We start from the raw sequence: 15,896 nt of genomic DNA, 5'->3' as shown, positions 1-15,896 counted from the left end.
CGGGAACATGTAGTGGAGTGGAAAGCAAGAGTATCATTAAATGTTTGACGGTTCGCCGGAAGCGGAAGTTAGCGGAAGTGGCTTCCTTCCCAGTTGTGTGCGGGAATTGGAGTGAAGTGTGCAGTGGCGGAGGTCTTCGACGTGGAGCTTAGAACACCACGTGCAACATAATCTGGGGAGTTATGTTCGAAAAGAAGTCTAGCTCGTTCTTCAGACGCTTAAATAATATACGAAAGAAAGGTCGATCAACATACGAATTTCTCGAGTATATGCCCTCACTACTAGCAATGACCGGTAATAGACCATTTTAGAAAAGCAAGCGCCACCTGTGGTACGCAAGGGCTCATGGGAACTTAAAGCGCCTTCAAGCATTACGATACGGCCAGAGGCGAAGGCAGAAGAAGAACAACAACATTCCCGGTGTGCACAGCCACAGCGTCAGCCGATATGAACCATATCCGAAGCAGACGACGGAGCAGTGTCCCTCAAAGTTCCCATGCTGCCTTGCGCCACGCGCTTGATGGCGCGCGCATCTTTTTAAAATCGTCCATTACGTACTAGTAATGACTGCACGTAGGAGATTGTCTAGCGCGAAAAATTAACGTAATTCTGGCTATAGCCTGAGATACACATAACACTGAGAAGAGACACAATGAACCACTATCACATGACCACACGGCGTCTGCACGTCTCTCCTCCGGAACTCTCCCCCGCCACTGGACGGTTGAAAACAAACCCACCATTTTGGCCTGGTCGCTGCATCGATGTCCGCCCTTTGCTCAATTAGGATGCTCCATTTCCGGACCATTTCATACTTTTTCTGTTGGTTTCGGTATGGCGGTGTGCTGCTAGGGGAATGCCGCGTCTGGACCGACTTCATTGAGAACCATGCAGACGTTTATCCCAGAAAGCCAGAAGAAAATCTAACTTACTGGGATACGTGCCAGTGTCCGCAACCCCACTCTGCGCAGAAGGCGTTCCTGGATCGGCATTCTCATCCTTTCCCCGTTCACATGACGTCAATCTTATTTATTCGCTTACGAACTCCGTGAAGTAATTGAGTGGTTTCCGAGCCCGTCCGGACCGAAGCCCTCTCGCGCTCTGCCGGCATCGCATCGCATCGCATCGCATCGCACCGAACCGTACCGGACCGGACCGGAGAAAGGCGGCCTGCCTGCCAGAGAGGGCGGCAAGGTTCCCTAGAAAGGAAAAGCACACGGAAGAAAAACAAAACACACGCAGTACACATGGAGAGGTGGTGGTGATGGTGATAGGGCTCGCTGTTGTCGGCCTCGCTGTTGTCGGCCTCATAGATGTGGGCAACGTCACGACTGACGCCCTGGGGATATGTGCGTCCTGGGCCGACTTCTAAGGGAACTGTGCCGACATATGTCTGAAAGCGTCTGAGGAAAACCCAGGGAAAGCCCCAGACAGCCCACATACCTCTGAAACCGTCAGAAAAAACCCCAGATAGCACAGCCGGCACCGGGATTCGAACCCGGGTACCTCCCAGTCTGGACGTGACATGGCCAGCACACTATCCACTGAGCCACACCAGCTGGTGGATACACGCGGAGAGGTCTCGTGCAGGGTAGTACAACGTTCACATGCTTTGATATTTGTCATGGGTTTTAGGTTGGTGCTATAGGTCTAGGGTCATGGTTGCCCAACTCTATAATTGCGCCGGTACTAGGGGTTTCACCTTTGATGTTCGCCTATGACGTCACTTTCCTTCATGAAGTCCAGTGGAAATATCTTCGTATTCCGGTGCATTAACGCTGGTTCGGTGAAATACATTAGCGATTCCAGTGAGGAAGCGTACCCACATGCGGTACACATGTGCGAAAACCGCCTGCGGGCTGCCGCTGGGCGGCAAGAAATTGTGCCTGCCGCCCAGTAGCCGCTCCCGCGCCTGCGGTTTCCGCAGCTCTTAAGATATCAACGCTGTCAACGTGCTGCAGTCTGCGTGGGTGTCCGGAAGAAAACCAGAGCGTGACGTGATTTCCTTTGACCCCCTGGTTATGGAAGATGCGCGGCATGCCGCTAAAAATCGCGCATTGCGCGGTCGCGGAAATGTGGAACGTGGAGGCGACTTCCCCCGCACCGCGGCAAGAATTTTCCGCTCCGCATACGCGTTACCGCGCGCGTTTGCCGCATGTGGGTACGCGGCCCAAGGAAACTGAGTGGGCGGAGTCTTACCCATTACAAGAACGTGTATTGTTTCGCGTGCCATCGCTGAAACCAAAAACGAATCATTCACAGAGGTTAAGATGTGGTGTAACCCCGTGTTATGCGAAGCTCATGTCATCTCACGCGCGTTTGTTTCCAGCCATTCTCCAAATGGCGCTACCTGTGCTGACACTATTCCGTCGAGATTCATTCACGTTTTTTCTCGATTCAGCCCCACTGGAGGTGAAGCTCATCCCCGATGTACTGACGGCGCACGTCGGCTCGTCGGCGACACTGAACTGTTCCGTCACCGGTCGTCCAGTCATCAACGTGCACTGGTTGAAAGATGGTCGCCCACTCATGGGAGACCACATGAGGGTCCTCTTTCTTGAACAGCACCGCGTGGTCCTCATCAAGAATGTCGAAGCTAGCGACGCGGGGATGTACCAGTGTTTTGTATCGAACGCCGACGACGAGGCGCAGGGCCAAACTCAAGTCGTACTTGGAGGTAAATTAGGTCAAAACCGCCGTATATGAATATTTTCACGTCTTCTTTCATCGGATGTGTAAAGATGTGTCATGCTTTGTGGTGAATATTGTTTACGTACGAGTAGATTTGGAGGTACGGTACAAAAGACAGAGCGCTCAAAGTGATGACGCGACCTTTATTCGTTTAAAGGTAACCTGTTCTTGTAAGAATGCAAAGAATGTAATCATCAAACGGTATACCGACAATCCTTAGTACGCATGATACAACCACGACCATCTCTATAATCTAATAATATTATAGAGATGGTCGTGGATACAACTAAAATATTTCTTGTATTGTTGACTCTATGAGATGAGCCACATAATATTCTGTATATTATCACTACTTCAGCCGCATAAGAACGAGAAAAGATTTTCGAGCAAACCCCTCCTCCTTTGAGAACTTCTTACAAAAATGCTGGTGATCAGGACTGAAACTACGGAGTGCGATTGGTCGTATGTCACGATGATGAGCTGCCGCCAATGGGGTTTAAGAGGCAATGAGGAGGCTGACAGAGTGTAGCGACGGCTGCCCGTGAGTCGCTGACAGTCGTGCCCATTGTGCTGCTGAGAGGTGACAGAAGGACCCTACTAACTGCGTGGTTTCAATCCTTGGCTCTGCAGCAATGGCGCCGGGACATCGCGGCTCAATCTCTCATGCATTCGGTAGACCCAAATTTGTCGTTTTCTTTCTCTGCCCGTTTATTACGCCGTTTTACGTCCCTTCTGCGTAGACTCAGTGTGGCTTTCACCCCACAATTCAAGTGCATGATCAGATACACAAGCCTCCATCCCGCCTGCGGTGTCGAGGCGAACAACGAGCACATTGTTATGGAATGTGCACTCTACTGCCTTCAAAGGCGGATACTGTGTGATGAGCTTGCCCGTATCAGCAAGAGGCCGCTCAATTTAGATGCACTCATTAGCCCCGATGAAGATCCTGTGCTCCATCGTCGGGTTCTTCACCTGTTCATGGACTTCCTGTCGTCCACTGGGTTGCTCCAGACACTTTAATTCGTTCTCGTATTTTCATCCTTCCTTCCTTCATCATCATATAACGTTCCACGTGCAATGGGATGACAGCACCACCGCGGTGAAACACCCCATATCACCATCACCAACTATTGTTGTGCCACTAACTGGAAAGAGCAGAGTTAGAAACTGAGCGTGTGGGTATTTTCGATGGTGCTTTGTAACCAATGCACCATCCTTACGAGAATTTTGAGAGTGCCAGAACTTCACCGTGCTGGACATGGGCGAGAAAGGTCGGGATAAGAACAAATCTACGGAGGGCACACTCTGAGAAATAAATTGTGGAGCTATGTACATACAGCTTCTCACTGTGGTCCTCTATTGGCTATCACTCTCCGTTTCAGTCCCCTAACCGTGAAATTTATTCCCCAGCGAAACTTCCCCTCATGTAGTCCGAAAGGGAATAATGGTCACGGCAACGCGTCTAGCCCTCAAAAAGACTATAATTCCTTTTTCTGTTTTTATTTATTTTTTTCTGAGAGTGCACCTTTTAGAAAAAAAAAAATATCTTGCGAGATGTCGCGAGTATACTTGTAGCGAATGCCAGTAACTGCTGTACATTATTGTCCTTCGTCATCGCAGATTCGGCACCTGTCCTGCTTGAGTCATTCCGCGAGCACACGCACCAAGTGGGAGACCACCTGCAGCTGAAATGTGAAGCGACGGGTTCCCCTGAGCCTAGAATCAGCTGGAGCGTCGATGACATTCCCGTCACGCGCGCCTCTTCCAACAGGATTGTCATCAACGAGGTAAGCCCATCCCATTGCTTTTCTTCGCGGAGAGGGAGGTCTTCTGGGACGCAGACAATCTCTTCGTTGTCATTCTTTATTTCGCCTTCGCGTCGGACAGGACCGTAGACGTCTTACTCGTAAACAGAAAGGAAAGCTTTGCGCTACGTTTGCAGAGATACATGAAACAGCATCGTGTAGAATCCGCAGGACAAACAGGTTATATTCAGATGTCATGTTTTGTAAACTGTGGATAGGGATCTTCACCGCATAACATATTCATGTCGAACTTTTAATGGTAACTTTCTTTGGTTAGCTGCATTGCGCTGTTCGCAGTGGTGTTATACACTGCCTACTTTGCTTACCGTTCCCTTCCGAATTCAGGTTAGCACCAAGGCATTGGTAGATCGATTTCTCTATGTTTAGCGTGAGCGTCTCCAAATATCAATACAGTCAAACCCCTTTATAGCGAACACCTTTTTAACGAAAATACCACTACAGCAAATTTTTTTGCGGTCCCGCTGGAGCCCTGTAGGTCCAATAATGGACATCCATTTTAACGAAAATACCTTTACTGCGAATTTTTTTTTTCTGTCCCCTGAGTTTCGTTGTAAAGGAGTTTGACCGTACAAACAATAAACGCTTTTTAGCAAGTTGCGTTTATGCGTTACACTGGTCGTAACGTCTTTGCGCATCAACATGCTTTGGACTACTACTACTACTACTAAATTATGACTATGGCCTGGGGTGAACATGCTTTGGAGATCTCTTTAGTAGTAAGCAAAGTATGTAACTATCAGTGTGTAACTTCGCGCAGGCAACAAGGGGTGAAGGCCACCTCTCCAGCAGTATCACCGTCAGCCGAATGAAGCTGGAGGATGGAGGCCTATGGCAGTGCGAGGCGGTAAATACGGCGGGTCGCGCCGCCTCTGCCGCACGTGTGAACGTGCAAGGTCCTCTCGCTGTTCGTCCGTTTCCCAGCAACCGTACAGCTGTAGCCATGGACACACTCCAGTTGCACTGTCGGGTCCTCGGTTACCCCATAGAGGCTGTGCTATGGGAAAAAGGTACGTCGCTTTCGGTCCCCTGTTGAGGCGGACAATGGGAGTATGTTTGAGAAATTGAAAAAAATGGGTGATCGACACTGATGCAATGAATGTAAGTGACCTGACTGTAGAAAACTGGACTTCTAGTGGTCAGGCCAGCAATGCGTTGGCTTTTGTCAATATGTCGGATGTTCGCTTTGAATCTATTCTCAGAATTTGCCTTTTGTATCGCAACATACCGTTTAATACGGAGGACGGTACGCGTTATGGTCTGTTGTTGCTCTCAGGAGTTTTCGACTACAGTCAACCCTCGATTTATGAACCTTCGATTTATGAATTCCCTCGTTTTATGAACACGAACACGGGGAACCAAACTTTTTCCATTCATTTTTCCCTCGTTTTATGAACCTCGATATTCGAATGATGAACGGAATTTCTGGGAACCATCTAGGAGTTGCCCAGCGTTGTTGCCCCCAATTTATGAACGGATCGTTCCGAGGTCAACAGAAACCTTCAAAGGGATAATTCCGTGGTCTTATGAATGACGCCTGAACGGACAAAACGTTTTCCAGGTATTGCACCCTCGGTTCTTAACCCCTCGAAATCCGAACAACAAACGGGTTTTCCGGGGTCGCACAAGGTGCGACCAAGTGTTCCTCACCTCAGTTGATGAATAAGGTGGCCGCTGTCACCCGGAGATTAATAAACAGAGGTTGAAAATCCCGGAGGAAATCCGAGACCAGTCCAGTGCGAATGTGGTGACATCTCTTATTTCCAAGATTCTCCACAGCGGAAGGTATGGTCCAAAGCAAAATTAAACAATTTAGTATTGCATAATAAACAGAGTGTGAATGCGCTAACGTCTGTTCTTTGTGAGATTGATACAGCAGAAGGCATGGTCAAAAACAAAATTTCACAATATATGGCATTATAAACACAATCCCAACTCGGAAATACTGTTGCATTTGCTCGATAGTGCTCAGTTAACTGAATTTTCGATTTATGAATCCCTCGATTTATGAACGATTTTTCGGGGAACCGAGGGTGTTCATAAATCGAGGGTTGACTGTATTGTTTTCTTATAGTAAGTACATCCTAGGGTGTCATTTCGCGCTTGCGTCTTCTGCTCCTCCTCCTCCTCTTTCCTCATATGTTTTCGCTCCCCTCTCTGGCTATCATGTTGTACGGACATGTCCAAACTTTTACGTTGTTAAGCTCCATTTTCAGTTCAGTCTCCTATAATTTTGTGAAGGCGAACTGTCACAGGTGAAATAGAAACTATTTGCTGAATGTATAATCATAAATACGTCTCACATGACTGCTAATACTGTTTTAAAATTAATGTAGTAATATATGGTAAGGTGTACCGTATTTTCACGCGTATTAGCCGCGGCTTATGCGCGATTTTTTTTTCTCACGGACGCCCTGCGGCTTATCCACCGGTGCGGCTTATCTGATGACTATTTTTTCCTGGTATTTTCCCCATACGCCGATTTTAACGAAAGGGCCGACAGTGCCTCTGGAACAGCACTGCCCTGCAGATGCACGAACAGTGCGTAACAGGGACGGGTCCACATTCGAGTAGAGTGATCTTCCTGGTTCATTCCCCCAAGCAGCTTTAAGGAAAGTGGTGACAGTGATTCACGTCTTCTGGAAGATCACTGACCCATCAGTCCACGAAAAACCCCCCACAAGGGCACAATCCAATCTTGGTAGAACTCCAGAACTGACCTCCTCTGTTGTACACTGTGCCGATCCCGGAGTATGGACCACAGGGTTTATGGCCTTCTCTGTGGTCTCCTTTGTCGCACAAATCAGTCGTCTCGTATTGCCCGCGGCTTATCTGCGGGTGCGGCTTATCTGCCAGAAAATTTTCGTCGTCCCAAAAAACGCGTCCTGCGGCTTATCTGCGGTGCGGCTTATACGCGTGAAATTACGGTAAGTGAGAAAAATATGGAGACGTTAGCCTCCTATAACCGTTCACTAAAGCTGCCCACTAAGGAAAAGGGACTTAGTTAGCTCTCCGATCCAGATTCTGTCCACGCTCCTGTATACACAGTTATACCAAGGGCTCCAGGAACATAATGAAAGCAGCAGGTGCTTGATTAAAAAATATCGACTCGAATAGGATTATAAACTCCCGGAAAAGACGGTTTCGTTCCTCAGTTTTGAAGCAAACCGTCTGCTTAAAACGCGCTGACATGGACGCAAATAGTTTGTTTTGAGAACTCAATTAATAGGAAAGCGACACAGCAAACAAACAAACAATAGTCCTTCTGGGTAGTTGGCTGTGTAGTCGTCTAACTTTATTTCTCTTGTAGACCACATGCATTGTCGCAAAAAAGTGACGATGTATCGCGAGGTTTAACATATCTGAGGACACCGAAATTTTATCAAGATAAACAAGCTGCCGCTCAAGTCTTCTGCGGCCGGTAATGTGATACGCATCCTAATTCCGAAAGATAATATTAATTGAGTCACAAGTCATCCTAGATGGAAGTCACATATACAGGGTGTCCCAGAAAACGTGTCATTGAATTATAATAAAAAAAACTACGCCACCTTGAATCATGCGGTCAACGGCATTTGTTCTTATTAGGTTTTTGCCACCACCTGATGTGAATGTCATGTACTCCAAGTTTAATTATGTAAATATTTGCGAACTGAACTCGGAAATTTGCCAAGTAAAGGTCACTTTTTTACCCCACCAATACGAAGAGCGTGCGGAATTCACTCAAATTCACGATAATTCACAGTGATATTTTCGAGCTATCCCATCCAAAAACAAAAAGCCGAATATCATGCTTTTCGCAGCAACGGACCATAGCGCGCGATGACTGTTTGAGCGCAATCGCTCGCAGTGCAACGAAATGAGGTTCCGAAGCCAGCCCACAGAGTGATAGTAGAAAAAGTAACAGTTCCTAAAATTGGGAGAGGGAAAGCATTATCTCAGCGAAAGTCGGACGTGATAAGCCGTGCTTGTTTTATCTCTTTCTGCGATGTCGAGGAGGGCTGGGTTTCCAACCTCCTTTCGTCGGACTGGCAAAGATTGCGCTGAAAAATTCATCGTGCGCTATTCTGTGAGACCTCCGTAGAGCACGATGTTCGGCTATTTTTTCCGATGGGATAGCTCCTGAATATCCCTGTCAATTATCATCAATTTGACTAAATTAGACACGCTCTTCACATTGGTGGGGTAAAAAAGTGACCTTTACTAGGCAAATTTTCGACTTAAGCTCGCAAAAATTTGCATAATTAAACTTACGTTACACGCCATTCACATGAGGAGGTGGCAAAAACCCAGTAAGAACAAATGCCATTGACCGCATGACTCTAGGTGGTGTAGTTTTTTCATTATAATTCAATGACACCTTTTCTGGGACACCCTGTATACACTTTTCCTTTCTGTTTGTTTTCTTGGAACGTAGGGCCAACTGTAAGTTTCGGCGCCACTTCAGCCTTCGGTCCCCTTTTCATCTCCGCTCGAACAGTTTTGCCTCCCTCTTCCTTAACTGCCGCGCGAGGGAGCCCGCAGAAAGTCCCGACTTCCCCCACGTTCGTACAAGAAGCCAGCCGGGGCGTCACAAATTGCGAGCGAATGTTTAACAACCGCAGTCGCGCCGGGGAACAAGTCCAGTTCCACCGCAAGTCCCTTTGCTCCAATTCAAACCCCAAACGGGTCGATATACGTCTCGTTTAAAACTATACAAAGCGGCATAAAGTCTCTTTCCCTACGAGGATTTTCTTTTTCTTTTTTTTTTTTTCATTCATTCATTTTCCAGTCTGTGTTTCATCGGAATTCGAAGAAACCCGTTAAAAGTTTTCCTCCTCGCTTCGATCATCGTGACTCGTGCGATTTGTTAGGCGCTCGATAAATTCTCCACTTTCTTAATTGCTGACTTGCCGGCGATATTAGTTGCACCATTAGGCCCGCGAGCGACCTTTTTTTTTTTTTTTTTTTTTTTTTTGTTGACGCTGCAAAGTTGCGTTTCGACGCTCCATTACATTTGCGTTAGGCGGTTGCCACTCCTTTTCAAGGAGTGTCGCATCAGCGAAGGGTCGGGTAACGCAGTCAGGTACGAAATGCGGTGCACGCGTGAATCCGTCCGTGAATGCATTTAGCTCGGCCTAAATTGTTTAAATGCTTTGATCGGAGGGTGAAAAAAAAAAATATGTTTGGTTTAGTTGGGAAGGAAACAGTCACGTGTAAAGGGTCAGATACGTTCTCAGAAAAACAAAAAGAAAAGAAGAGAGTAATTTTACTCCCTTTGGAGACGATATTTTGTTACCACAACCATTATTAGTTCGAACTTAGCGACAAGATACGACAGACGAACAAGAGACAGGTGAACGTCTGACTTTTATAGCGTCCTCGATAAACTGCACCGGTGCGACGTGGTGCAGCTTGCCATCCTCGATAAACTGCACTGGTGCGCACTGAACGTCCTCGATGAAAGGAGTGCACCCGTTCAGTGCAGCACTGGGTTGCCCCGAACCGACACCGAGAAAATAGGCCGAGCGCCAGAGTGCAATCCCAAGTAGCACCGCGATTGCCGGAAGCACGGAGGAAGGCGGACGCATGACCTACTACTATACTAGAGACCTGGACATCCGCAATGCTCCCAGCACCGGGGTAGTAGTTCTGGTAATCGCCGCTTGGCTATGGGATTTGGCGCTAGCTCGCACTATTCGTTACCACGTGACTTGTCGAAACCGCGGCAATGTATGGTGGGCTGTGTTGACAACGACGAAGCAGTATAAGAAAGAGCGCGTGCTTAGCAACAGCCTGTGTATCCGTGTGTAGCAGACTAAAGACGGTGGCAAGGATGGATAGAGTGATTCCCCCTCCCCAATAATGCTATGTGGCGTTTGCAGCGGTCACTAACGTAACTAACCCATGATCCGTCTCTCCCATAGGGGATCGCCAGCTGTCCAGGTCTCTAGTATAGAGTAGTAGGTCGTGGGCGGAAGCGGCAGGTAGCCAAGTGTAGCCGGGGAAGTAGCAGCAGACAGCCATCGTCAGTATGGCATTCGATCGGTGCCGCTCGCTACGGGTCGCGCAGCGTACGAGCCACAACGAGCACAGATCTCTATAGGTGGCGCACTAGTATCCACCAGATCCACCAGTGCAGTGCAGTGCAGTGCAGTTTCATGTTCCATAGTGCCTCCGCCCAGGGCACCGCCAGTGTATAGCGCCGCGCTGGACCTTTTTCACAATGGCCTATGCGCATGCGTATGACCTTGAGGCGCCGGAGAGGATTATCTCCGTCTTCACTAGATGGCGCACTATGGGGACGACAGAAGCTGGACAGAACTGGAGACCAGTGGGGAGTACGCACAAATGGCGCGACCTGGTTGTCCCCACTCCGGGCCGGTTTTGGTCCTTTCTGCTATCCACGTGGATTTGTTTTGACGCGCGCCGAGCATGGTTCGGAGGAGAACCGCTAGGGTACGACGCGTATGTGAAAATGGTCCATTCCGGTCCAACGTTTATCGCTACTGCACAAGAAACAATCCACATCGCGATCAAACAACGCCCCCCAGCACCCAGTTGATAACACATCGTTCAGCCAAACCGTACACCCTTGTCAATAAACATTTTTTGTTGGTGCGAAAGCAACGCAGTGGGCGTGCTGACACATTTGCCACCTATCTTATCTATCCGATAAGACTCCACCACCTGCATGTGATGGTAATCTGTTACGTACTCTCCATGTTAGCTATCGGGTGGAACATCGGGATAAGCATATATCGTGCCGCACGGGTGTGGTGTACTCGGCCCATCTCTCCTGTGGAAGAGCTTACATACACTCTTAAAAATGAACTTCACCTCATAGCACGCTCCTAGCCAACGATATTCTCGAATGATATCGTTATCTGCCCAGATTTGTTGAAAACGGGGGGCGTACGCCTTTTTTGTGACAGTTACGAACTGCATAGGTGTCACAAAAGGCGTACGCCTCCCGTTTTCAGCAAATCACGGCAGATAACGATATCATTCGAGGTGATGGTTGGCTTGGAGCGTGCTATGCGGTGAAGTTCATTTCTAAGAGTGTAGGTGAGACGGGACGCTGTATAAATGAAGGTCTCCGGGAGCATAAGTATAAAATAGCGAGCCTTGCTCAGGATTCAAAGTTGGCTTTGCGTATCGGGGATTGTGGGTGTGCGCCTTTGTTTGGTTCGACGAAGATTTTGTGCAGCCTCACTCAGCAGATCGCTATCACAGGCAGGTGGTGGAGTCTTACCAGATAGATAAGATAAGTGGCAAAGTGTCAGCACCGTCACTCTGTTGCTTTCACACCAACAAAAAATGTTTATTGACAAGGGTGTACGGTTTGGATGAAGGATACGTTATCAACTGGGTGGTGGGGGGCGTTGTTTGATCGCGATGTGTTTGTGTTGTTTCCCAAGCAGCACAATGTACTGAAAGTCGAGTGCAATAGGGGTGGACGGTATGTGTCTTATCAATGTTCTTTAGCTTCACGGGTGCGTTCAAGGCCTTCCACCTACCCGTCCACCCCTATTGCACTCTACTTTCAGTACATTTTGCTGCCTGGGTTCTTGTGTAGTAGCAATAAACGTTGGTTGAAAGTTCGACGTTCACCTGTATATCTTGTTCGTCTGTTGTACCACTTCGTCGCTGAGTAGTCATAGTCGTCATAGTCAGGTACCAACCTGCCCTATTTGTGGCTTATTGGTAGTTCTTTGCGAACTAAATGCACCGAAGTTTAGGGAGCATTTCAATGTAGAAGGACTTAAAAAAGGGAGTAATTGAGTCTAAAGGACGAGATACAGCAATTGCTTCCCAATCTACTCCTCTTTTCCCTTCTTGGAGTGTATTCCAGTTCACAGATTTTTGGCTACTTAGGGAAAAGGGGAAAGAAATGGTTGCAGAGAAAGACGAAATGGTACTGGATGAGTTAGATTTATGTCTGCTGCTAGTATAGTATCCGACGGGAAAGCTCAAGGTAAGAAAGGAAGAAGGGCTGGTTGGCCTTTGCCTCTATCCTCCTCTGTTCCGTCTCCGTCTGTTGACCGCTTATGGCTGCAGTTTCTTCATGGTGTTGCCATACGTTCAGCGAAAGAACGTTTGCTGAACGACTTATTTAAAAACAGTGATACGATAGAGAAACGAAAGTACTGCGGAGAAAACATGTGCGCCTAAGAATCTTTATTAATGATCGTCGCATTGATTTGTTGTCTTTTTCAGACGGCCGCAAGTTGCCATTTCACCACAGACAGCGCGTCTTCCCGAACGGAACGCTGCACATCCTCACAACGGCTGTTTCAGACGCAGGAGAGTACACATGCATCGCAAAGAATGCCCAGGGACAGTCTGCCAGGGCTAAGCTGTCTCTCTCCGTCAAAGGTAGCTATACCATTACTGCTAGTAACGCCGCTACCCTATTCTCTACTTCCTTCTGTAGCGGAGTAGCGATCCCGCTACATTTTAAATTGGTAACGGGAAAAAGTATTTCCGCTACAAATATGAGTAGCGGCGGACTCTTTCTCCGCTACCGCGACTTTTCATAACATGGAGGACGTGGAACAGAGAAAAAAGAGAGATTCACGACGAAGCGGGATTCTTTTTCTTGTTATTCCTTTTAGTTACTTGTTAGTCAGGCAGGCAGACTGATGTGACCATCTTCCTCATCCACAGAATAAGCTAAGGGAATTCGAATATTTATGTATATTTTTTGTGTTATTCTGTGCAATTTTTTACTTTTTTTGCTCACATATTTGCGAAACACGAACAGGTATGAATACTGCATTATATGGACTACGAAGCTAGTTTCTGACATAGAACCAGTTACAAAACTAGTGTGAGTGTGTGGGTAGCACATTTCAAACTGTGTTTGGAACTCTGTTGTTCGGAGCTGATACACAAAGCATCGTGAACAGGAATACGAACAAGTATATGCAACGCAATGAAATATCGGAGTAGGCATAGCACTCCAAATATATACCGCTGATTTTGCTTTAAGGCGTTTGTGCCGCAGGTGTAGCATTTTTGGCAAAATATAATTACCGTCGCTTACACAGGTTGACGAACGCGATCTAGTTATTTTCTCACATTCTACAAATGAATAAATAACAATATTGTTCGGGAATCAGTGTGTGCCAAGATGCCTAATAATGCTCTTTGCACACTTGCATGGCAGAATACACAGGCGATTAACTTTATAGCAATGGATTGTTTGCAGCGTTTGACATGTTTTGGAAAAAGTTACGTGATATTCTTTTTTGCTGTAAATGCTTCACTACGGAGGTAATTTCACATGGGTAGACTCTTCCTGAGAACGTCATATACTTCCGGAAACAGCGCATTAGACATAGTAAGAGCAGGATTGTAAGAGGAGCCGTCGCGTGAGTGGAGGTAGGCAACAACAGTAATACCCCTGCCACACGTGCACTCTTCAATGATCTTTGAAACCAATCGTCATTGAACACGCGCGTGGCGCCATCTAGGGCGTAACGTGTCAACCTATCAGGGAGCATCGGATCCAATGCTTTTTGCGAAGTTGACACGTTACACGCTTGGTGGTGCCACACGCGTGTTCAGTGATCATTGAAACCAATCGTCATTGAACACGCGCGTGGCGCCATCTATGGCGTAACGTGTCAACCTATCAGGGAGCATCGAATCCAATGCTTTTTGCGAAGTTGACACGTTACACGCTTGGTGGGGCCGCACGAGTGTTCAATGATCATTGAAAGCTGCCCGTGTGGCAGGGGTATGCTCCTGTGAAACCTAAGCTTTGGTGCAGTATGTTAACAGCACTCGGAAGGTTGTCCAGTTTTCTTGGGGGCGTACGTCGGCCCTAGCGAAAGCATGAACAAACATTATGCCATTCGTTTGACCTTTTTACCACCTCGTAGCTCCTTATTGATGACTTGATGACTGGTCGCTTATGATAGCAGTTGCGCACTTGATCGCAGAGAAAACTGATCAATCTGTCGACAGTAGACGTAAAAAAATATAGAAAAAGGAAGACGTAAGTAGAAAAGTAAAAGAAAAGTAAGTAGAAGAAAGAAAGAAGTAGACGGGAAAACTGAAGGCTGGGAAGGCTTCGCGAATATCTTGAACAAAATACTGTTATGTGTTCGAAACACTCTGCCGGGTACATTATTAAACGTACATATCCACTATGTGCATTAAATTATATCTTATACCCCCGTCAGACGGACTAAATTAGTGTCATTTCCAACTAGTGACACTCGCGCTTAGTGCCATTCGTGTGCTGTCACGCGACATCTTTTAGTGACACTCGACAGAAAGTGCACTAACGATTTAGTGAGTTCCCCAAACTCGCTTCACTTCTCTACGACCGACCGAGCGTGTAACCTTGACGGCAGGCTTTGTGGTTACAGGTAAAAATAATCAGAAAAAGCCAGGGGCCCCCGACACCACAATATTCTTAATCAAGTATTTTCAATGGCGTGTTCATTTTATTTTAATACAGTGACATTGTGCAAAAAAAAAGGTCAAGGAAACGGACAAAAAAAAACAGGTCCTTACGCTCGTTAACAGCTTGTGAGAACTTCGCGGTCTCGGTATGTCTCGGCGTTCCGGCGGCGGCCATTTTTGTTGTGGCATATGTTTGAGGCGAATTTGTTTAATGTTAGAAGACGATTTGCAGGAGGTGTCTCTAAATAAACGAAAAACACTCTGTGGAAGGTATTGTGGCGCACGCCTAAAAATTTAGCCGCCGTTTATTGTTATCTAGTGTATATCGTAATCTAACCGGCGCGCGCGGTGGCATTACAGCTCCGACCAAAAATATATTACGCGCGCTTCCATTACACTCCCCGTTGCACACTGATCATGCTTCGAAATGAAGTGTCGCTGACGACGTACATGGGGAAGGAGTGCGTGCTGATTTAAAAACCGCATTAAATACTCGCGGAAAGAAAACACGTGACTTAGCTTCCACGTATCCGATTATGCGCCACATTATCGAAGACCCCACAGTCAATGCTCGGACTACATTGTCCGCTCGCGGAGGTATATGCCTCAGTGTCCCCATTTCGAGAGCAAAGGGGCTGACTCAACCCAAGGTGCTTCTGCAAGTTACAATTACCATGACAACAAACGACGTACCCGCAGGCCGACGTCATACGTGACGTATGCATGAGAGAAGCGCACGTTTCGTCGTCTGCTATTACGGCACGTTTCGACAAATTCCTCGAAAACGACTTGGTTATTCCGAATGAAACTTTGACGGTTGTATGTGTACAGTATTCGTGAAGCTAAGTTTTGGCTAAGTTTCGGAATCGCCCTGGCTGTACGAGAGCGTCCCTTTAAGCCGTGTAGCAAGCACGTAGTGAAAGTGACATCCGCTTGGTTGGAGGGCACTTCACAGAAATGACACGAAATTAGCCCGTGTAACAG

General features: G+C 47.3%; 1 protein-coding gene across 2 annotated transcripts in view; it reads left to right on the top strand.

Moving 5' to 3' along the window:
* LOC135386219 (cell adhesion molecule Dscam1-like) overlaps positions 1 to 15,896 on the top strand; it is a 139,094-nt gene that overhangs the window by 30,331 nt on the left and 92,867 nt on the right. For both annotated transcript variants that reach the window (XM_064616035.1, XM_064616033.1), the window contains exons 5-8: positions 2,402 to 2,677; positions 4,312 to 4,478; positions 5,275 to 5,524; positions 12,714 to 12,872. In XM_064616035.1, coding sequence (XP_064472105.1) covers positions 2,402 to 2,677; positions 4,312 to 4,478; positions 5,275 to 5,524; positions 12,714 to 12,872 — 852 coding nt within the window. The remainder of the gene's footprint in view (positions 1 to 2,401; positions 2,678 to 4,311; positions 4,479 to 5,274; positions 5,525 to 12,713; positions 12,873 to 15,896) is intronic.

This window comes from Ornithodoros turicata, chromosome 2, assembly GCF_037126465.1.
Source record: "Ornithodoros turicata isolate Travis chromosome 2, ASM3712646v1, whole genome shotgun sequence".
Taxonomy (NCBI): Eukaryota; Metazoa; Arthropoda; class Arachnida; order Ixodida; family Argasidae; genus Ornithodoros; species Ornithodoros turicata.
Note: the sequence above shows the minus strand (reverse complement) of the source record. Positions and strands in the feature narration are given on the sequence as shown.